This window comes from Galeopterus variegatus, unplaced genomic scaffold (genome assembly GCF_000696425.1).
Source record: "Galeopterus variegatus unplaced genomic scaffold, G_variegatus-3.0.2 Scaffold5671, whole genome shotgun sequence".
NCBI classification, from domain to species: Eukaryota; Metazoa; Chordata; class Mammalia; order Dermoptera; family Cynocephalidae; genus Galeopterus; species Galeopterus variegatus.
This window is the reverse complement of record NW_007731782.1, coordinates 51235-74632: the sequence shown is the minus strand read 5'-3', so window position 1 is coordinate 74632 and position 23398 is coordinate 51235. Positions and strand designations below refer to the sequence as shown.

Below are 23398 nucleotides of genomic sequence, written 5' to 3'. Positions count from 1 at the left end.
TATAAAGACACCAGTCAGACTGAATTAAAGCCCACTCTAATTACCTCTTTAAAAACCCTATCTCTGGGCCGGCCCGGTGGCGCACTCGGTAGAGTGCGGCGCTTGGGAGCACGGCGGCACTCCCGCCGAGGGTTCGGATCCCATATAAAGACCGGTCCCCTCACTGGTTGAGCGTGGTGCGGGCGCGACACCGAGGGTTGCGATCCCGTTGCCGGTCGCAGTACGGGCGCGACACTGAGGGTTGCGATCCCATTACCGGTCACAAAAAAAGACAAAAAGGGAAAAAAAAAAAAAAACCCTATCTCCAAATATGGTGACATTCTGAGGTACTAGGAGAGCTTCAACATATGAATCTTGGGGAGACACAATTCACCCCATAACAACCTTGATCCAGAATCTTCATGCCAAATCTGTAACCTTTGCTTTGTAATGACCAGAAGGGAAAGAGAGAAGGTGGGAAGGTATTCATGGATTTTCCACAAGAACTGGCTAGCTTCTGCAGCAAACTCTTTTGTTTATCCCTTCCTTTGATATGGAAAAATTGAAAAGTCCACTGAGAACTTTGAAAACACTTTGGTTTCTTTCTCTGTATTTATTTTTGTTTCCCCCAAACAAAAATGCGTCTCTGTCCACCTGCATATCTGAATTAGAAAATTGCTCTCCTTGTATCGTCACATAAGTGAGAGGAAAGAGCTGGTCAGTGAATCTGGTCAATCAGAGACTTTCTAGTTGGCACATCCCTCAGAGGTCACCAAACATTTGTTGAGCACCCAGAATGTACTTGACCCTTTACCAAGCACAGACATGTTCTCTCATATACTCTTCATAACATCCTTGTGAAGTGGGTTCCATTGTCAACTCTATTTTGCAGATGGGATCATGGAATCTTGGGCACATTTGGTATTTTGTGCAAAGTCCCAGAGCTTAGTACACTGTGGAGTAAGGACTTGAACCCAAGCAGTCTCATTCTGGAACTTGAGCTCTTAATCTCATCACAATACTTTTTCATAGTCTTGTTGGCAAAGAGGAAACCTGTGTGTAGAGAAGGAACTGTTTTTCTTAATACCAAATAGAGAGAATTGGTACTTCTGGTTCTCGAGGCAACCCAGGAGATCTAGGTTCTAGCTCTAGCTCTACTAACATGTGCTAGCTGTTGATAACTTAATGAATTAACCTCCCCAAGCTTGTATCACCATATGTAAAGTGGAGAATTGGATCAGATCTATGTTTCTCAAACTTTTAGACTGAGATTTATAATAAGAAATACATTTTATTTTGCAACCTAGTACACACACATGCACACACACTGCATAACTGAAACAAGTATTTCGTAAAAATCCCACCCTTACTACACGTGAATGCCCTCTGATATTTTCTTCTATTCTAGTCTTAGTTATTTTTTTAAATACTAATTGTGACCTACTCAATTGGGTTTGTCAAAAAGCTGAACTAGATGACCCAATTTAGACTCCTGCAATCTTAAAATCTTGTTAGCCTACATGGATGTTTATTTGAAGCCTCTCTTACCTTTAATACGCAATTATTTGAAGCAAATGAACATTGCATATTATAGGGGACGACATCCTTTTACCTCTGGTATGAACTGATTGCACCATAGTAATAATAATAATAATTTCCATTTATTGTGTACTTCTCATGTGCCAGGGGTTTAAAATGCAGTATCTCCTGTAGCCTATTGGTTGTAGGCATTATCTTCTCTGATTTATAGGTGAGAAAACCTAGGATCAGATAAAGTAATTTGTTCGAGGCTCCTTAGGTAGCAAGTGGCAGAGCTGAGATTTGAACTAAGGTCATTCTGATTCCAAAGCCCTTACATACAACATTTCTTTCAGAGGAAGGTATATAAAGGGGTTTAGAAGAAGTGGTAACGTCTGGAAACTACAGCAGCTGAACATAATTTCTTCCCTAATGGTTTTCTGTCCTTGGCAGAAATGACTGTCCTTTGGGGCATGAAGCCATCACTGTAGCAGTAATTAAAATCACCTGGGGAGCTTTTCCTATTTCCAGCTCCTCAGGCCACCCCTAGACTCCTAGACTAGTTAAATTAGAATCTCTGGGGGTGAAACCCAGGCCTTAGTGTTTATTTAAAGCCCCTCAGCTGGTTCCATTGTAAAGCCAAGTTTGGGAGTCATTGCTCCAATGTCTTGGTTAAGGAAATTAAAGAGCTATAAGGAGCTTTTCCATTTTAATTCCTGCAAACAAGATATAGTAAGATACTGCTTAAAGCTCTTCAACTGCTTTTACAAAACTGAAGTGCAAGACCTTTGCTATTTCTTTGGAGCAACACAAAAAATCAGATAAACAACCTTGTATCTGCTCTTCAACACCTAAAGAAAGCAGAAAATGCTAAGGGGATGAATAGGGAGATGTTACCAGCTGCTCTGGTAGGATGGAGTACCTGTCTCTGTGATACTTCAGAACTCAGCTCACATGATTTTCAAAGTCATTTTGTGTATGATCAGAGAAGCTGGTTGTTGAATTAATCAGAAGTGGGCCTGACCCATAGTCATAGACCAAGTGGACTGGGAACAACGTAGAAAGCCAAACCAGACTAATGTCACTATTAATGCAATAAGCAATCACATTATCTTAAAAAGAGCCTCAATGAAAGATTTCCACTTTTTCACATGAATTATGGTAACTTTGGTAAAACGAAGGGCCCTCTCCCATATCATGTTCCTGCAGGAATAGGAAGACTTCGTTTTACTAACCTCTCACCCTCCCCGACTTTACTCCTGTGTTATTGCAGTGTGTGGTCTTTGTATTCCATTTGAAAATATAACTGATCCACCCTCAATTTCACTGTGTTCCATGCAGGAATCTCCAAAATAGGGGCTGTATCATACTTCTGGGCTTTTTTCACATCTCGGGAGAGAGCATTAATAATATTAAAAATATCTGCAATTTTCATACTTTAGAGAATGAAAGTGCAGTATTACGATAACAAAAGAAAAGTCCATTCTATTCTGAAAGATGATGTGTTTCTTTTAGATGCCTGGACACACGTCCTGAGGACTCCTGCTTGGGCTGACATGGATAGAAGTGCTGTGTGTCTGTTCTGTGTGTAGTAACAGACCTCTCTCTTTGACTGCTTACAGAATGACGTGGCTGCACTTCTGAAACCCATATCGGAAAAGATTCAGGAAATCCAAACTTTCAGAGAGAGAAACCGGGGGAGTAGCATGTTTAATCATCTTTCGGCTGTCAGTGAGAGCATCCCTGCTCTTGGATGGATAGCTGTGGTGAGTCCAGACGGAATGAATGTCACCACATCCCATTTTTGGAGTGCTCAGGAGAACTCGTGGCTACCTTCATGCTCCTTTGTCCGCTGTCTGATGCACTGAAGAAAGTCCATCTAGGCTGAGTGTATCAGCTTTTTGTTACCCTGTTTAAAGTCCAGTGCTTTCTACTCTGGGAGACAGCAAGTGTGTTACCAATCTTTACAGAGCAAAATGTACCTTCAACTTTCAAGTCCACATTTCCATTGCTTTCTTCTTCCTTAAGGCATTTTCTTTCTTATTCTATTTTTTTTTTTTTTTTTTTTTTCCTTCTATGCTTGGGTGATGGTCCTGTTTTCTCAGTCCCCCAAACCTGGTCCTTATGTCAAGGAGATGAATGATGCTGCCACCTTTTACACAAACAGGGTCTTAAAGGACTACAAACACAGGTACGTACCGTCTTTTACTGACTACATTTTTGGCTGATCACTTGTTAGACATTTCTCCCTAAAACTCAATATGCTTCATTACTGATTCCTTTCCAAGGCCCTAAATTAATGTACTATAAACTTTCTAGAAAAATGCCATCTTTGCAGGTAAAGTCAAGTGGAAAGTAGACTCAATTATCTGGATAATATATGTTTTATGAAGTCTGCCTCAGTTATTTGTAATGAATAAACTCTTCCCACTTGGATGCATGTGACTATGTTATGTATTTCTGCAATAACAGGAGAGCTTTGTGATGGGCCAGCCCTCTACGGTCAGAAAACTTTTCCACTGATCAAAATAGAGTTGGTGGATGAGCAGTAGAAGAAAGGAGGAATCAGGAAATATATAAGTCGAGAACAGAAATGGGATGAGACAACAAACCAGCCCAGTGAGAGGGAGACTGGAGATTGTGTTAAGATGAAATCTGATTGGGGTGGAAGAGAGAGAGCAGTCATTCAGAGGGCAATTGAGAGTATAGATGAGTCTGAACCAAGAGGCTCTGCCTAGAGTACCAGCATGAAAGGAGCTTGCATTCTGCAGCACAAGTAATACGTGGATCCTAGAGAGACTTAAACTGGGGTAGGAATTGAAAATGGGACCAAATGGAGGCATGCCAGAGCTGAAGAAATATTCAAGAAAATGTCTCCTCAGTTATTTAAGGGGTATCATAAGATTGCTACCCTCTGATAAGCTCTTGCCTTGCCCTGTAAACAGCTGGCTAAGTGTAATGTGACTGGTGCCTGGTAACTAAGGGAAGAGATGGGGCAAAAATAGGAGCCTCGAGGTTCCAACCCACTTGGTTCTGGCTCAAGGTGGCTTCCCCTCTGAGCCCTTAGGTGGCAGCAACAGAAGTGACCGTTGACCAACAAATGCAGAAGCTCTTGCGGACATCTCACTTGTTGACCCAGACTGTTCAGATATAAGGAAATTTGAGGAGCTGAACCATCTGGATCATTGCCTCAATTACTTCTTTATTTTACTAACACAGACCTGAAAATAAGAACCAGGAGAAGAGTCTACAACACTATAAGACAAATTTTATATAGAATATAGAAGAAGTGCATTGAATACATAAACAAATACCCACTATAGTCCCAAGTCATTGATCAATATTACATATTCAAAATTTGCATCATTCTTTTTAAAGTTATTTTTGGTTTTAACAAATAGTGAAGGCTGGCTGGTTAACTCGGTTGGTTAGAGCGTGGTGTTGGTAACACCAAGGTTGAGGGTTCAGATCTCCACACCGGCCAGCCACAAAAAATAATCATCATTCTTTTTAAAGTTATTTTTGGTTTTAACAAATAGTGAAGGCTGGCTGGTTAACTCAGTTGTTTAGAGTGCGGTGTTGGTAACACCAAGGTTGAGGGTTCAGATCTCCACACCGGCCAGCCACAAAAAATAATAATAAGTAGATGCAAAAAAATATTTATGATAATTACAATACAAAGAATACCTGTACTTCCACCAATCAGTTTAAGAAATATATACCTATATTTTTTACTACATTCAGCAATTCCACTCATAGGTTTATGTCCAAAAGAAATGAAAACACATGTTCACGTGAAAGCTTGTACACAAATATTTATAGCAGCATTATTTGTAATGGTCAAAAGGTGGAAACAACCCAGTGTCCATCAACTGGTGAATGGACAAATAAACTGTAGTATGTCCATACAGTGGAATATTACTTGGCCATAAAATGAATTGTTGATACAGGAATTATTGATACAGGCAGCAGCACGGATGAACCCTGAAAATATCGTGCCAAGTGAAAGAAGCCAGGCACAAAAGACCACATATTGTATGATTCCATTTATGTGAAATTCCAGGACAGGCAAATTTATGCAGACAGAAAGCAGATTAGCAGTTGCCTAGGGCTGGGAAAGTCTAGAGAAAATGGGAAGTAACTGCTAATGGGCATGGAGTTTCTTTCTAGGGCAATGAAAATGTTCTAAAATCGATTGTGGTGATGAATTGTACACTTTAAATGGGTGATTTGTATGGGATGTGAATTATATCTCAATAAAGCTGTTATATTAAAAAACAAACAAAGCACAACCACAGTGCTCCTGTCACGGAGTTTAGTCTGTGTTAGCAAAACAGGTCTTGCAGATCTTAGGAAGAGCAGCTTTAGCAGATGAACTACTAAGTCCAGGGTCTGCAGAGTGCCTCTTTCCCTCCTGGGGTTTCTTCCCACCCCGAGGGAACTTTGGTTAAAGCAGTTGTGCTCACTTACAGACTTCCTGCACCCAAGAATGGTACTAATTGCCAGATGAAATGACTCCACATGTTGCCAGTTTGTATTAAAGACTATAGAACTGTGCAGTACACATGAAAAAAGGCATAAAAAATGCAAGACAGCCTGCTCCTCTCACATGAAAGAAAAGAGCAAGCTTAAGTTACAAAACCTGGATATAATAATATCTTGCCATGAGTATAGACCCACAGTGATTTCTTTTTTTCAGGATGTACAGACACACGTGCCAATTCAGGACAGCTTAAGTACTAGCTAGGTTTCTGCCTTTTTGCATATCAACCTTGGAGACCATTTTTTATCTGTATTTCAGTTCATCAACTCCTGTCCTCCCAGACCCTCTTGAGTATATGTTGGGGCCATGGGTGTGAGTGATTCTTCCCAGGTGGTAGTGTAATCAAAAGGGTTGAGGTTTTCCACTTTCTTGTACACATACAAAGAGAGTCCAGTATTGGCCCCTCGATGTCAGCTATTAAGTAGAAGATGTACTTCCAGCAACATCAGGACAGCTCGGTTCAGCTCAGTGACCACCTGAAGACTGTACAATAAGCTGGGGAAATGTAGCTAGAGGCAGAGATTCATGAATTTCACTTCCAGAAGTACTCAAACTAGTCCCATGTCACCCTTGAGCTCCTTGGGCTGGTAACTTGAGAAAGGCAGAATACTTCACCCCTCAACACCCATTCAGGGATGGACCCAAGCCTGCGGTGCCTTCTCTGTGTGGCATCGTTTGCAGCCCACTGCTGCCTACCTGACGGATAGGCCTGGGGGTGGAGAAGACAAAAGACAGGCTTCCTTGTCATTTAAACAGAAGGGCTGCGAGCAGTGGGCTCAGTGTCTGTGCAGCTCTTACCTAACTTGACTAGTTGTTGGTTCTTCTACAATATGTGAGTAGAGGAAGTCAATTATTTTGGCATTATGATGTTGCGGGCTCTCTGAGGCATAATTAAAATGTGGATTCCCCTACCATAGCTCCTTCCAGGGTAAATGAAAACCACGGATGGGTTTGCAGCTCTGGGTGAGTGTTTGGGTCCTGCTCAATTTATCTCTTAAAGGCTGACTTTGGGTACAAAGGCACCATAATGTTCTGCCTTACTAGTCTAGTAGTCAGAATACTACTGTAAGGGTTAAAAGAAAAATGAATGTGCCTGTACAGATTTGGACTTCATCCGTTGTTAAATTCTTTCAAAAGAGAGTGTATTGAATGTGCAACATGCTATTTCAACAGTGTCTGCAGACATATATGTGTGTGTTGAATAACATACACACATATACATACACATGTATGTGTATTAAGTGGCCACATATATAGATATGTGTGTCCATTTATATTGAAGTAATGTTTGTGCTCTAACAATAGCTCTGGTGTATACTGCTTGTATGTGCAAGGCCTTGTACTAAGATCCTCACAAACCTTATAGGATAAGGAAACTAACAAGAGAAACACGCTTAGCCTACACTTAGCCTTTTGACTTTTGTGAAAGTGAGACAAAATGACATGAGATTTTTTCCATAGATTTGATTAATATGATCAGTAAATCTAAAAAGGAAGAACAAATCACCCTCATGTTTTTCCTCTTTGAGGAGTGAATAATTATGACTTCAGTGTCCCATTTTACTTTTCCTAAATGGCATGCCTTAATACAATGGGATTCTGAACATACTGGTGGTACCTGGAGCTTTTCAAGGGGAAAAAAAATATGTCTAGCGACAATTCATTATTGGTAAGAGCTTTAATCATTAAGAGTTCTTTCAGTGATTATCTTCAGATTAATGGGCCAGGTACATAATTAAATTTTTGTTAACACAAACGTCTTCATTTTCTCATTTACCACTACTTCATTCAAAGTGGGAAAAAAATACTGTGGGTGAAAATTACCAAAAAGAAATGCAGCTATTTTTGCCTATCTGTGAGTTTAATATTTCTAACAGTTCTCTCAATCCTGTCATAAAAGGTAAGCATTTTACTAGCTCTTGGTCCAATAAAGTAGAGATAAAATTACTGGTCATGCCCTGCCAGTTTGCATTGTCATTAAAAGTACCAAATTAATTTAAGAGAATGTCTCTTTACAAGTATGTGGTGTTACCCATTTGTAAGAAACCATTTTCTTACAATACCAACTTATCAGTCATAATGACTAAAATTCTCCAATTTGGTGACACTTTTAACTAAATAATTCAACCAAATTATTAGAAAACAAACCAAATGACTTTTTTTTTCTTTTCAGTTCCATTCTCATTCCTGAGAGCATCTTGTTTTTCATTTTGCATCAGAAGCGTACAGAAAGAAATGGTCTCCCCTGCACGTTCACCTGGCATTAGGGATCACAGGGATGGCCTGATGGCCTTTCACTGCCCGAGTCAGTTTCGTTCTGTCAGGTCCCCTCTCTGTGGACTCTGCTGTACAGCTGGAGCTCAGGGCACTCGGCCATCTGCCCATCTCAGGACAGTGCTGGTCCACCTTTCTTCCAGGGCTCTCTTCTGAGTACATTCACGGTAACTTGGCTAGTAGGACAATTTCTCCAGCAACATCTGAAGCCTTTGTTACTGGATAACAACATTCCCCCCACCCCCAATCTTTTTTAAATTTTATTTTAGGTCCTAACTCCATTCTCTTCTGCTCTCTTCTATCACAAAGTGATTTACGCCATGTGGATTGGGTGAAGTCCTATTTGAACATTTGGAGTGAGCTTCAAGCATACATCAAGGAACATCACGCCACAGGCCTTACTTGGAGCAAAAAAGTAAGTGCCAGGCCCTCTTCCACCTGGGTAACAAAGGCCACACAAATGTTTGTACACGTATTTCTATCTTGTGGTCTAGTAATCTAACCCCTTAGAATTTACCTAAAGGAAAGCATAAGATAAAATGTACAGGTAGAAACTGTTTATGGGAATGTCATTTGTCGTAGGAAAATCTGGGAACTGCCTACGTGACATACAGAAAGAAAATGGTTATGTTGTCTAGTGGGAGAACACCATGAAACACTCTACAGCCATTAAAAATAACATACGTGATGATTACATGGAAAATGATTTTCCAGTTAATGTTAAGTAATAAAGTCAAGTGCAAAGTTTATGAGCAGTAAGATGGCGTATGTATTAAGAAACTGTGTGATAAGAATTAAAGGGAATAGGAATGTTTGAAAATAGATGTGATCTTAGGGTGGTAGAATTATGAATAAAATGTGTTTTTAAATGTTCTTAATTTTTGTTTTGGTGTTTTAAAGTTTATTGGATAATATTTTTTAATGTCCAGGCAATCCTCGTACTTTGCGTGGTATCTTAGTAGTAGGATAAATCCCCAGCTGTGTCTGTTCCCACTTTAATTCCCACATATGATGTTGATCTGGCCTTTGCCTCTTGAGCTTTGTCTTCCTATGTGCATTCCAGAAATCCCTAACCTTGTGGTGTCCTGAGCACATGCAATGCTTAGATCGAACAGATTGAACCAAATGAAATTGTTATTATTTCAAAATTTGCCAAACTCATGTTGTTTAACTTTTACTGCAGTGTACTGAACATATATCATGCTGTGTAACCTGAGTTCCTGGGGGGAAGCACCCTCCCCCACTCCCTCTTCTCCATGACTCAGCTCAAACTTATCTCTTTAAGAAACTTCTACTGATCTCTGCTGGCTCCCCCTCTAGGTTGGGTGGCCCCCCTCTGTGGTTCCTTTGTATCTTGAGTACGCCTCAGTCATAGCCCTTAGCATATGGGATTGTAATCTTCTGTGTGCTTTTGGGACTCTCCCACTTGATTGATCCCAAACTTATCTCTGTCTCCCACCCCTAGAACAGTGCTTGACACAGAGTAAGTGCTCAGTAAAAGACATGCGTTACTTCGGTATAACGTGGGGTCTCTCAGAATCTTCCTTGCCCTTTTGAGTATCTGCACTTGCTTCCTCTAGAAAGTCCCTTTAAATGGTGGATGGGCTACCTGGAGTAAACGCTGAGGAAATGAAGTGACATATTTGTGAATTCCATTCAAAGGTAGAGCTCTGCCTCCCCTGAGAGCTGTACTCTAGCACCAGCCCTCAGTTAATTAAGTTAATTTAAGCATAGTAGTCCTAATACTAAGGCAGAATTTGTGATTTTTCAAGGGAGTGTGGGACTTCTACATTTGTTCTCCAACTCTTGTGCAAATGTTAACATTGATACCTCATGATTGTTGTTTCTTTTTATTTTCTGCTTTTCCTATTTTCTCCGTAACACTGAAATGCACAATGCAAGATACAACTAAGTTGATTAACTATATTTCTTCTGCCCATAACATTATGACTTTTCAGAAGAGAGTTCATAAACATTTGAAGGGTTTTAATGAGGAAGGATGTGTGTGGATATGGGTGAGTATTTAATGTGGACTAATTGGAATTATTTTTCGTGCATTTCCAATGAGATATTCTTTTGTTATAGATCAATGTGTCATAACAGGGAATTGTCACATCTTTGCCACAGAGATAGGTCATCATTAGAGAACAGTAAACTGAAAATCAAGGGTCCCTGTATCTATTATTATTTCATGGTAGATAAATGCAAGAGAAATGAGAATCCATTTGTGGAAAATAATGTCAACAAATGCTTAGCCTATTAATTCTCTAATGGTGCCCATGGAAAATGAATAGAAAATTACTTTTAAATGGCTTGAATACATTTAATGCAATGTACAAAGTGGAGTAATTGTGTTTGCGAATATAAAAGAGAATTGATTATTAGTTACAGAAAAAATAAATGTAGTTGTTTTCCTTTGTTCTAAGTGAATACTTATTTCATCATGTTCATTAGAAATATACTTGTATGCTTTGTAACAGTGACTTTCAAACTTAAGACAGCTCATAGAAAGAAATACATTTTACACACACCCCATACTTGCCATACTAAAACTCACAGTACTAAAATATTTTCTTTTATCACATACAATGCATTCAGATATTTTCTTTTTTATTTTATGTCAGTTTTTATAAAATTCTGGCTGAGACCCACTACACTGATTTCATGACCCACCAATGGGTCACATTCCACATTTTGAAAAACATGCTATAAAACATGAATGTTAGATTTAGACAAAATATAAATGATCCATAGAGTACACATTTGGCATAATGTATTACCATAACAATAATGACAGCTGTTAATTATTGAGCACATAATATGCCATGACAGAATTATTCAGAATGGTAAAAGCTGGACATGTTCACTTCTTCAATAGAAGACTGGAGTGATAACGCTTTGGTCAGATATCAAAAGTGAGAAATGATTATGATAAGAAAAGGTTGGTGTAGAAATAACATCATATGTATAAAATCTTTGGCAAGTTTTAAGACATATACATAGAAACATATTTCCTGATATTTTTGTCCTCTTCTTCTAAGGTTTGGGGGTGGGGGGCTATGAAAAAGTATTTTATAAAAATTATACTTTTGAATATTAAAATGAAATTTCTGTTTTAAATTATTAAAAACTATTTAAAGATTCCAGAGCATAATCCATAGTATAAATCAAACTAGTTTCTCCTCACTTACTATGGTCTGCATATCAGCAAAATGAATGATAAACTTTTATAGCCAGAATCACAGTATTCTTGCAAAGAAGAAGGAAAGGGCTGTTAGAGTTATCTGACCAAATGGCCCTTGGGAAGAAAACATAAACAAGAGCATTTCATGTATTTGGCCATGGATCACAACTATGTAAAAACTATGTATTTATGAAATGATAAAGATCGGGAAAGATGTGATCTTGGAGCTCATGGATACCACAAGTACTGGGAGGTTTTAAGTGACCCATTCCATCTTAATGGACCCAGTCCATTTGAGTACTCTGTATGAATCAGGAAAAGCTTATGGCGACTTCACATCTCAAGTACTTTGAGTAATTGTTGTTTTCTTCTATTTTAGCTCATGGATACCACAAGTACTGGGAGGTTTTAAGTGACCCATTCCATCTTAATGGACCCAGTCCATTTGAGTACTCTGTATGAATCATGAAAAGCTTATGGCGACTTCACATCTCAAGTACTTTGAGTAATTGTTGTTTTCTTCTATTTTCAAATCTGATTTTGAGATTTGCACTCTGTGGGGTGCAGTGGCATGCTACTTGAAACCCTGTGTTCCCAGGGGTGCATGGCTCTGAGAAGTCACCATTCCCCGGAGTTAATAGTTGGAAGTGACTCTGTGCTCCCATCTCCTAACCTTTGCCTTCAGACTGCAGCTGTGCTGGGCAACTGCTACTCTGTTCCGTTGTCACAATGAAATGTCAAATTTTGAGGCTAGAATTTTTGCAGGACAGTGATGGGAGAGAGAGTCTGTGTGTGGGCACAAGTGTGCCGGGGTGGGGATGGGGGGCTTTTGAGGGGAGGAAGCAGCTGTGCGGTAATCTATCTGGAATTTCTTGTTACGTTTACTGTGGTGAAAGGAATCTTGTCATTTCTATGAGCTTTTCTTCAACGTGAAGACAACTGTGAACTAGGACAATGCTACTCCAGAAACTACTTGCAGTTTTAAGTTAGTTTCATTCTTGGAAACTCTTTTTCATAATAATTTATATCATTTCCCCAGCACTAAGTTTCAAATGCAGTTCGTTGAATAAATTGATCTTTTGGCGTGAAACCAATAGAGACACTGTTACTTATTATCCCTTGCAGTTTGGTCAGATTTGTGATATTTATTGGCAGTTACTTCATATCAGATAACTGAAGCTGAAAGATGAAGGCCTAATGTTTGCACTTATAACTACCAAAATAATTCATTTTTTGTGTATCAATTGTCCAGATCATCATTCAAACTCTTATTTCTGTTCTGTGTGGACCCAGAAAAGGGTCATGAAAAGAATTTCATGAATAGGATAAATATGTTTACTTCATTAACTTTCTATTATACTTGACTTATTTCTGTCCTTTCATGTATTGCTGAATTACTTTAGCTTTGGCAACAAGTAGGGTATAATTATTTGCAGAATAGAATAAAACTACACACGGATGAATGTATATAAAGTTTTATGGAATGGTGATATAGTTCTTAATGTTAATAATGTGGGTTTAAAAAATCTATTCTATGCTAATTGTCATCCATCCTAACCTTCCCTGAACATCCAAGAAAATGCAAGTAGTTGAAGGTGGTTAAAATCAGAGACAAGATAGCATTTCATTTTTCCCAAAGCAAGACGTTCATGATCACTTTTTTTCTAGGTGGTTAAAATCAGAGACAAGATAGCATTTCATTTTTCCCAAAGCAAGACGTTCATGATCACTTTTTTTCTAGGTGGTTAAAATCAGAGACAAGATAGCATTTCATTTTTCCCAAAGCAAGACGTTCATGATCACTTTTTTTCTAGGTGGTTAAAATCAGAGACAAGATAGCATTTCATTTTTCCCAAAGCAAGACGTTCATGATCACTTTTTTTCTTCCAGGTAAATATGTCTTTTCTACCTATTTCTCAATGTAAAGGCCAAATGTCCATTAACAAAGCGAAAGTTTTACGGTCTGCTTCTGATCAAATTAAAACTCAGCCAGCGGGTATCCTGACTTACTGTAAATAATGTAGACTCTGTAACATGTCGTTAAATATGTATGTCTTGTAAGTTTTCAAGTCCTCTGGGCTCTTGGCTTCCTCTTGCTATTTTTATTTACAGAAGAAAACTGTTCTCAACCTTTTATACCTAAATTTCATTTAGAATTTGTATCAAATTCACACCTTAGGTTTATTTATCAGAGTGAATCGGCAAAGCCTCGGGTGATGTGTTGGTTATTTGGATCACAAAGCTCCCAAGTCTCCTCTACAGATCTTCCCCCAGAGTGGCTGTCACCAATGTACCTGACTGACCATGGCTGCACTTGGTCTACTTATTTGCTCTTGGGTTTCTAGCACCGTTTGGGGGCGCTGGGTAGCCAGTTACTTTCATTCTCCTGTGGAAGAGATCCGCTGAAATAACATCATCTAACAAAGGAGACCCAAATGCACAGATAATAGAGTTAGGCTGGAAATGGCTGTGAGTTCAGCCTGAAAGAGACCACATAATTAAACCAACATTGCTTAAGCATCTGCTACCCACCAAGTTCTGGGCAAGGTGCTGAGAATACAGAGATGGACATATGACACAGTAGACACAGGTCTTGTCCACCGAAACTCACATGCTAGCTGAAGAACATGTAGACAATGCCACAGATAGAGAAGGACATGCAACATGCCAGATGCAAGCACAAAGCTGTATGCCTGCGTAGACCAGGAAGACATGAGAGGCATGCCCCATCCTGTAATGCAATGTGATTCTCGAGCCAACAGCAACCTGGGCACTTGTTGGAAATGCAGAATCTCAGGCCCCAGCTCAGCCCTCCTGTTTTGGAACCTGCATTTTAACAAGATTCTCCAGGTGATTTATATGAATATTCAAGTTTGAAAAGCACTTCTCTAGTATATTTAAGTTGGGCCAAAGGAATTGGTATAGGGAGAGCATTCACTTTTACTCATTTCATTTATTTAGTAATTAATTTATTCAATAACCATTTATTGGCTACCTACCTTGCACAAAGCATCAGGCATTATATTTATGCTACAGTTTTTACCACCAAGCAGCAGGGTTTTTATTACAGTGCATAAATATATAACAGCAATACAAAGCTATCTTGGAGGCCAGTTAGTTCAGTTGGTTAGAGCATGGTGTCAATAACATCAAAGTCCAGGGTTCGATCCCTGTACTGGCCAGCCACCAAAAAAAAGAAAAAAAAAGCTATATTGGAAAATAAGCATTGCTAATTAGACTTCTGGATGGGCAGGAAGGGCTATAAAGGGACTGACACTTGATTTGGGTCTTGAAGGATGAGTAGGAGTTGCCTAGGGAGACAGTAAAAGAAAGGACAATTCTTGGCAGAGAATTCAGCACGTGCACGTAGGGCATGAACCAAGTACTTTGAGAAAAAGGCTGGTAGTTTTGCAGAGTTGAATGTGGCCACCGGTGAGTCCAGGAAGGCAGGTTGGAGCCAGATGGTGGAAACCTTGTGAAATCTTTATGCATCAGGCTGACTGGTTAGGTTGGTTGGTAAGAGTGCAACCTTGTAACACCAAGGTCAAGAGTTGGGTTCCCCGTACTGGTCAGCCACTAAAATAAAAAAATAGAAAACTCCTTATGCACCATGCTGAGAAGATGGGACCATATGTGGTGTGCAGGGTTGTTTCCTTCACATAGGTTTTTTTTTGTTGTTTGGGGTTTTTCTTGGCTGCTGGCCAGTAGGGAATCAAACCCATAACCTTTGTGTTACAAGGCTGTGCACTAACCAGCTGTGCTAACCGGCCAGCCCATGTAGTTTTTTAAGCCGGAAGTTCAATGCTGTGTATAATGATTTAGGAACTGGGTAAGACAGATGGAAAAGGGAAGAGATTAGAAGCCCTGATACATGTTGGGAGACTTTAGTGGGTGGCTAGGAGGTGAGGTAATTAGTGTATGACCTAGAGTGTGACAGTGGCAATGCAAAGAAAGAGATGGAGTGGCTACTGAGTCAGAGGACAAAGGAGAGAAAAAGAGCAAGAGGGATCAAACCTACACACAGTTTCCCGATGGGGAGGTGCAGGCATCGGGTACAGTGCAGGTCTGAACTCACTGACAGGGCAGACACAGATATGCGTGCTGGGCATCATCTGCGTCGAGATGACAGGTAGAAGAGAGCTCAGAAAGAAGAGAGAAGGATCAAGGGTGAAGCCTTGGGAGACACCATTATTTAGAGAATGGGGTAAATCAGTCATGGAAACAAAGAAGAGATAGAGACGAGAACTGGAAGAATCCAGGGTCTCAACGCTGCAAGAAAGAAGGGCTGGCCACTGATAGCGACTGTAGCAACCTGGGGAGAATAAGGATCAGAAAAAGGCCGTCGTCATCCATGATTGCCACCTTGTTAGTGACCTCCAGAGAGCAGTTTCTGGAGGGTGACAGGTAGATGCTATTTTATAGAATTAAGGAATAAGGAATTCTCGTGGAATGACCTCTTGAGTAGTTATGAGCCAGTTGTCTCGTTTCATGGATTATTACTTATAGGTTCAATTTCTGCCCAAAAGTTTGGGGATTATTTGTGGATTTTATTTTAATCTGTGCTTTATCTTTAGTAGAATAACAGCCAAAGAGCTACGACTTCATACACAATCATTTAATTAGCTGTACTATGAAGCTCTAAGTAAGCTTTTGATTTTAGAACTGTTTTTATTATCTCATAAATACCTTTGAGTTTTAGTATTGACTGATAAGAACGTATAAATATTTTTAGAGTATTTAAATCTTTCTTTCCAAGAATCAAAAAGTAGTAGCTTTTAAAACTGCCTACTTTAACAATCAAGATTATTTTATTTACTAGAACTTTTTCATAACCAAGAACTCAAATTCTCTAAACCTGAGGTCTAGCAAATTAATTTAAACCATCACTCTGGGAATACTTTAGTTAAGATACGTTCATTTAAAATCCTTTCATTTGTAATGCTGAAGGCATTGGTGTACCTGAGGACCTACCATTACCCACTCTCTCCTCCAGCCCCTCTTAAAAATACCAGAAGGTTGTAGTTTAAGGAGGTGGGCTTGTGCTGCCCACAGCAGGTCTGGGGTGCCTGGGTAGGAGGAGACCTCTAGTGAACTTGGCCGTGGGCACCTCTGGGTTCTCATTCATCACTGAGGTGCCACGCCTCTGGGTCCAAACCAATAGCTGGGCTTGTGCTGCCCACAGCAGGTCTGGGGTGCCTGGGTAGGAGGAGACCTCTAGTGAACTCGGCTGTGGGCACCTCTGGGTTCTCATTCATCACTGAGGTGCCACGCCTCTGGGTCCAAACCAATAGCCTCCACTCCATGAGTCTCCCCACTTCCTGAGACTGGGCCCCCAGTAATCACTGCCATAGCTGAATGACTTTTTCCATCTCACTGTCCCTCCCACCCTCGCGTGAGAAAGGACAATGGCAGAAAAAAAAACCTTTGGCCCACACTTTTAGGACACTAAGGGGTGGCAAACCATCCTTTTTAAAAAATGAATCTTATCTTTTTAAATGTCCAAAATCCATTGAGACCCCCTTTGGAGAGGGATCGATGCAAGTAATACTCTTTTCAGTCCAAAGGAGCTGAGTATAAAGGCGTGAATGATTATTTGGTGCATTTGTCTTTATAAACAGGTCTGAAAGCAATCCTAAAAGCCATCTTCTTGAGTTGTTTAGTTTCATTAAACAAGTGCGTACCATCAGGAACTAATGCTTTAAAAGATACACTGACGTGGATCTCAAGTTCTTACACAATTGTTAACAATTCAGTTTCATTTGTTTGTTGTCACGACTGTGCTCATGTCCCGTGGTCCTAGAATCCCCTTCCTCTTGCTTCCTTGTGTAAAATCCTATCCATCTTTCAAGGTCTCTTTAAAACAGTCTTCTCTCAAGAAGCCACTCCGATCTCTTCTTATCACCGTGCCCTGTCCTCAGCTAGAAGTTACCTTGCCCTCCTCAGAAGCTCCATAGCACTTCTTAAAATCTGTACTTCATTTCTGATACTTAGCACTCTCTCCCTTATGAAACAGTTTTATTCACTTCAGTACATATTTATGAAGCACCCACCATGCTTCAGGCACTGTGCCACATTACTGGTGACATTAAGATGGATAATGAGGGGCTTTCCAGGGTTCAGGCTTATGTGATGACCAAACCTGAATTCACAGACAAATGATTACAATATGATATGAAGTATCAAAATAGGAGCATTTCCTATGGGTCCTTGTAATAGAGAAATAGGGAATGTCTTCTTAGGAGAGCTCCAGAGCACCTACAAAAAGAAGAGGCATTTGAATTGAACCTTGAAAGATACGTAAGAGCTTTCCAGATAGTAAATGGGACAAGAACCTTCCAAACTAAGGCACAGCCTGAGCAAAGATTCAAAGACTGAGAGCCAAGTGCCTGTCGTGTCTGGGAACACAGAAGTGTCTTCTGTCTCCTCCCAGACTGTGAGCTCATTGGAAGCAGAGTCCTTTCCGATTCAGCCTGGGGTCTGCAGCAGTGACCCATACCAGGCCTTGGGAACAGATGACGTTCATACGTGTTTGCTAAATCGAATGCATTAATTTATGATCACATTTCCTCATAATGAAATTTACAAAGTTTTCTTCTGTTAACTACAGATTGTGTTGATTGTTCAAGAGCCATGTTTAAAAAAAAGAAGTTTTTACTTCTTCTATCCAGTCATGGTGATGGGAGTGGATGACACATGTTATTACAGGCAGTAGCCATTGGCACAAGCGTCCGTTCTGCTCCTCTCCCTTGCCACCCATTGCCTCCCATTCTCACTTCATATAAACTCAGGAAATACAGGGATATAAACTCAGGAAATACAAGCTAATATTAGACTAACCAAAAAAGGTTTCCTTAAAAAGGGAGAGGGGGAAAAGCGCAGATTATGTTTTAGAGGTTAAAAACAAGCCCTTCATAAAATAGAACACATGGGCAAGCCCCATATAAACTCAGGAAATACAGGCTAATATTAGACTAAGCAAAAAAGGTTTCCTTAAAAAGGGAGAGGGGGAAAAGTGCAGATTATGTTTTAGAGGTTAAAAACAAGCCCTTCATAAAATAGAACACATGGGCAAGCCCTGACCACAGTTTACCTAGATTGCATCCTTGATGCAAACTGAGCTAATCACAGTCCCTTCCTTAGGCATAAGCACCAATTAACCTTTCCTGTGAATTTTGGAACTGAAGCTGAGACAATAGTTACTCTGTCTTAGCATGCCTCAGCTGTAAAACTCAAGGAATGTTGATGCTTCTGTTTTTTTAATTAAAAATGTCTTTCACAAGTAAATAAAATACATATATAATACAGAGCCAGATGCGAATAGTCTTTCTAACAGCTATTATTTTGCCTTAACCCCCACCTCCGCTATTTACCAAGTATGGACAATTTGTGAAAGTACAATACTTTCTTCATGACCCTAAAATCTGAAAGAAAAACAAAAACTTGTATTCGGCTATAGTTCTGAGTGAGCCTCATTTGGCCCAATGAAGCAGTTGTCCAGCTAACTCAAACCACATGTCATTCTTGGTCTTTATATAACTGTTGGCTCTCTACAGTTTGTTTCTTTGATGGGTATACTCTGCTATCTTTAACCCTGGAAAGTTTTCCCATGGAAAATTTAATTTTATCTTTCCTTTTTTTTTATGAGAAATTGTATTTTCAAGCTGCCAGTGGTGGCAGACAAGAAGAAAAGACAATCTGTAAATTCCAGATTTGGTCCAGATATCAGCAGGAAAGCAAGGCCAAACTAATAATTAGAGCTGTTTATCAAGACGATTTATGCAGAATATCTGGATCACTTGAGCAAATTAGATTGTATTCAGTATATTCTTCTGAACTCTGCTCTGAGGGCTTGATCTGCTCTTATGAAAAATTTCTACTTTGGGCATGTAGAACAGAAGTCACCACCTACGTGTTTTGCAGGGCTATCCAGTTACATAAATTAAGAGAACAAGAAGCATAAAAAATGAGTTACTGGCTTATGTGTACTAACATAGACTGTGTATGTTATTCCCAGGCTGTTTTTTATTTAAAGCTGTTATTACTTCTCTGAAGCAACTTTGTTTCTTGTTCTGTCTTTTTTTCATCTGAACCAAAGCTCAGATCCTTCCAGGTTATCAAAAAATAACATACAGAGACATAGAGACCACAGGAGGGTGGGAGGAATGAGGAAGAGAGAAACCATCAGAAATCATTGAAGAAACCATCAGACTTGGGTTTTTAATGACCTTTCCACATGTATTTCTATCTTGAGATAATGGTGTTTGGAGCTTGGCCTCTGAAGAGAACTGGTCAAAATGGGCCCCACATTTCCTTCAAAATCGTGAGACCATCTTTTTATTTTGATTGCATGTAAGTACCATTGATACTTTTATGGAAACCTGAAATTCCATCAATGAATTTCTGTAAATGAAATAGGAAATATTCCCCAAATTGACTTTTTAAAACATTATTAGTAAACATATGCTTGAAATATTATACAGCACTTCATCATAATAGTATTAACAATTCTGTTTTCTAAGGCCCCCAGAAGCTTTGTTTATATTGGCAGAAGAAGTCTCAAAATTTTAAATGATAAAAATCAGAATAGACACAAAAGTCATAAATTCCCTTTGGTTTACACTTATATTATACAGTATGATCATCTGTCAGTTTATTGCAACCTTTTTTCTTGATTATAGCTGTCTTCCAATGAATGCATGACAGAAATATGAATGTAAAATTTGTAAATTCTCATAGAAATTGACAAATTTGGAAATGTATAAGTTTCACTAAGTTATTGATCAAAGTGCTTCTTGTAGAAAATAGAAATTAGATGGGATATCTAAAATATAAACAAACCCTAAATCATGAATTTGTGATGTATTTCTTGATGCTAGGATAACTCTCTGATTTACATGCATAAAAGTTTAGCCCTTAGTTCTGAAATTGGTAGTTTTTTCTTTTAATCCCTCCCTCTTATTATGGTATATGAGAGATTTATCATTTTCATATTTTGTGTGCCATATTGCATAAGGTCATTTAGGATTCTTTGTCTTTGGAAAAACTAATAAATAGCAATTTATAAATATGTTCAGTTGTAAAGCATTATGGGTTCCTATAGTAAGAAGTGATTTTTAAACTGCTTTTAAAGTGTATAATTGGGCACATATAAGTTAACACTGCTCTCTAGAGATCATGAACTGTAAGCCAGGTGATTAATGAGCCAGGATAGTTTAGAGATGGACAGCTAAATAGAGAGTCTGACCAAGAAACAGAAGAGAGCTGTATGTGTGGGTCCATGAGGAGGGAGCTGGGGTGGGGGGATATTAAAGAAAGGATGGGGGGTGATAAAACCCATGAACAGTACCACTTCATGTTGACTGTTCCATTTTGTGGCCTTATCTACAATCTCCACAAATACTTAAAGACAGGTGGCTCAAAATATTACCACCACTAAGCTAGTTTTATAGAAGAAAAAAAAAAAGCTGTGTTATGAGTGACATCACCTATTCCAGGAGACAATCATGTCATACTTTGATTTTCTTGGCCTCTGCTTTTAAAAAATTAGTAAAAACACTAACCAAGTTGTAGGTTGCCTGACCTATTCTTAAAGTTTGAAGTTCATGTTATCTATATCTGTTATTTCTCCCTTGCTTAAACACCCTTGATGTCTCCTTTTGGATAAAGAGATCTACAAAGCACCCGGTGGTGTGACCCAGGGCTAACCCACAGTAGCCACTTCTCTGGCCCCCTGACCCCACACTCCAAGGAAAGCTGGTCACTCCCTCCATTGTGTTCCCAGTGTCCCTTGTTTGTGTGACATGTGATACCTGTCAAACTGCATGTTTTACTTATTTGTGCATTTGCACCCCACTAGATTACAAACTTCTCAAAAACAGGATTTATGCCTATTTCCTCATTGTGTACCCAGTTCCTAGCAAGGCAGCACTTGGTAAGTGTTTGTTGAATGGTCTGTCAAATGAGCCTTACTTATTCTAATTCATTTTCAATCCATTTATTAAAGAGTTAGATTCTATTTAGAATAAATCATCTGCTACCCCAGTTGATGGATGTGAAAAATCTTAGAATTTAAAATGTGAAAGTTAAAAATTTTCAAATAATTTAATTCTCTGGGATAGAATTACAGAAAATTTTAGACAGAAAACTTCTTTGTAGCTTTTTTTTTAACTTAAGCAGATATGTTTCACTTTTTGCTTAATTTTGTCAAAAATACATAAAATGTCTGTCTGAAAGTGTCAGGCTGGCTAGTTACCCAACTGGTTAGAGTGTCACCTTGTAACACCAAGGTCAAGAGTTTGCATCCCCAAACTGGACAAACCAGACAGCCACCAAAAATAAATAAATAAATAAATAATAAAAATAAATAAAAGTACCCTATTAGTCCTACTTTCTTTTCTACAAAATAAATAAATAAATAATAAAAATAAATAAAAGTACCCTATTAGTCCTACTTTCTTTTCTACAAATCCAACAAAATGAATTATTGGAGTAATTTTTATAGATTATTTAGATCCGAATTTAGAGAGCATCTGAATTAACTGGATAATTAAGGCAGTGGTAGGAAAAAGGGGATAAAAAAGAGGTTGTCAATTATATATATAATTGCCACCAGGAAAGCAAAGTGGAGGTTTAGTTTAAGAACTGGAAGTAGTTTCCCTTTCCTAATAAAATCTGAATTCTAAAATAATAAAATGATTAGCAGGTATTTCAGGAAGTAACATCTAATGAAAACATGTTTTAATGCACATTGGTATACAACTATATTAAATATAATATAAACATATTACATATAGTATATATAACCAAAAAATTACAAACTTTCCACATGCTGTACACTATGGTTTTATTATTTTTATAGCTACAGTTCATATATTTAAAAACAGAGGAGAACTTCTCAGATGGCAGAATAGACAGTCCCTAGCATCACTCTCTCCCACAAATCAACCGATTTACAACTATAAAAACATAACATCAAGTGCATATGGAATGGGGAGATGTCCAGGGGGGAAAGCAGAAGCTCCGCAGAGACCACATGCTCTGAGGGGCTGCTGTCACGCAATCCAGCAGATAGGCTTCACCACCGCCACCCGGCTCCATTACCAGCCCGGCCCACTGCACACAGAGTGGGGAGATGTCCAGCAGGGGAGGCGGAGGCCCCACAGAAACCACACACCCTGTGGGGCTGCCACCACACGATCCAGCAGGTAGGCTTCACTACTGCCACCCGACTCCATTCCCAGCCTGGCCTGGTGTGCACGGAGCAGGGTGATGGTCGGCAGGGGAGGCAGGAGCTCTGTGGGGACCACATCACAGCCGTGCAATCCAGCAGCCCAGCCCAGTGCACGCGGAGCGGGGAGATGTCCAGCGGGGGAGGCAGAAGCTCCGCAGAGACCACACCACCACAGCGTGATCCAGCAGCCCACCCCAGTGAGTACGGAGCAGAGAGACGTCCAGCAGGGGAGGCAGAAGCTCCATAGAGACCACACACCCTGTGGGGGAGCCACCGCTGCGCAATCCAGCAGCAGGTAGGCTTCACCACCACCACCCAGCTCCATCCCAAGCCTGGCCCAGTGCACACAGAGCAGGGAGCTGTCCAACAGAGGAAGGGGAAGCTCCACAGAGACCATATGCTCTGCGGTACCTCCGTGCATCTCAGCAGCCTGGCCCAGTGTGCATGGAACAGGGAGACGTCCAACAGGGGAGGTGGAAGCTCGGCAGAGACCACACACCCTGCGGTACCGACCCGTGACCCAGCAGCCCAGCCAAGTCCAAGCTGACCAGAGAGGTGGCTCCCCGGAGAGGCCCAAGACCCGAGGCAACCACACACGCAGGGCACTAGTGGCCAACTGAGCAGTCACTGAGGTAGGCATACCAAATTGGCAACCCCAGCAACATCGTAG

At 39.8% G+C, this 23398-nt stretch overlaps 1 protein-coding gene across 1 annotated transcript in view; it reads left to right on the top strand.

The window, feature by feature from the left end:
- CAP2 (CAP, adenylate cyclase-associated protein, 2 (yeast)) overlaps nt 1-23398 on the top strand; it is a 114195-nt gene that overhangs the window by 71640 nt on the left and 19157 nt on the right. Inside the window, exons 4-6 of the mRNA XM_008589821.1 lie at nt 3120-3263; nt 3603-3688; nt 8624-8729. Coding sequence (XP_008588043.1) covers nt 3120-3263; nt 3603-3688; nt 8624-8729 — 336 coding nt within the window. The remainder of the gene's footprint in view (nt 1-3119; nt 3264-3602; nt 3689-8623; nt 8730-23398) is intronic.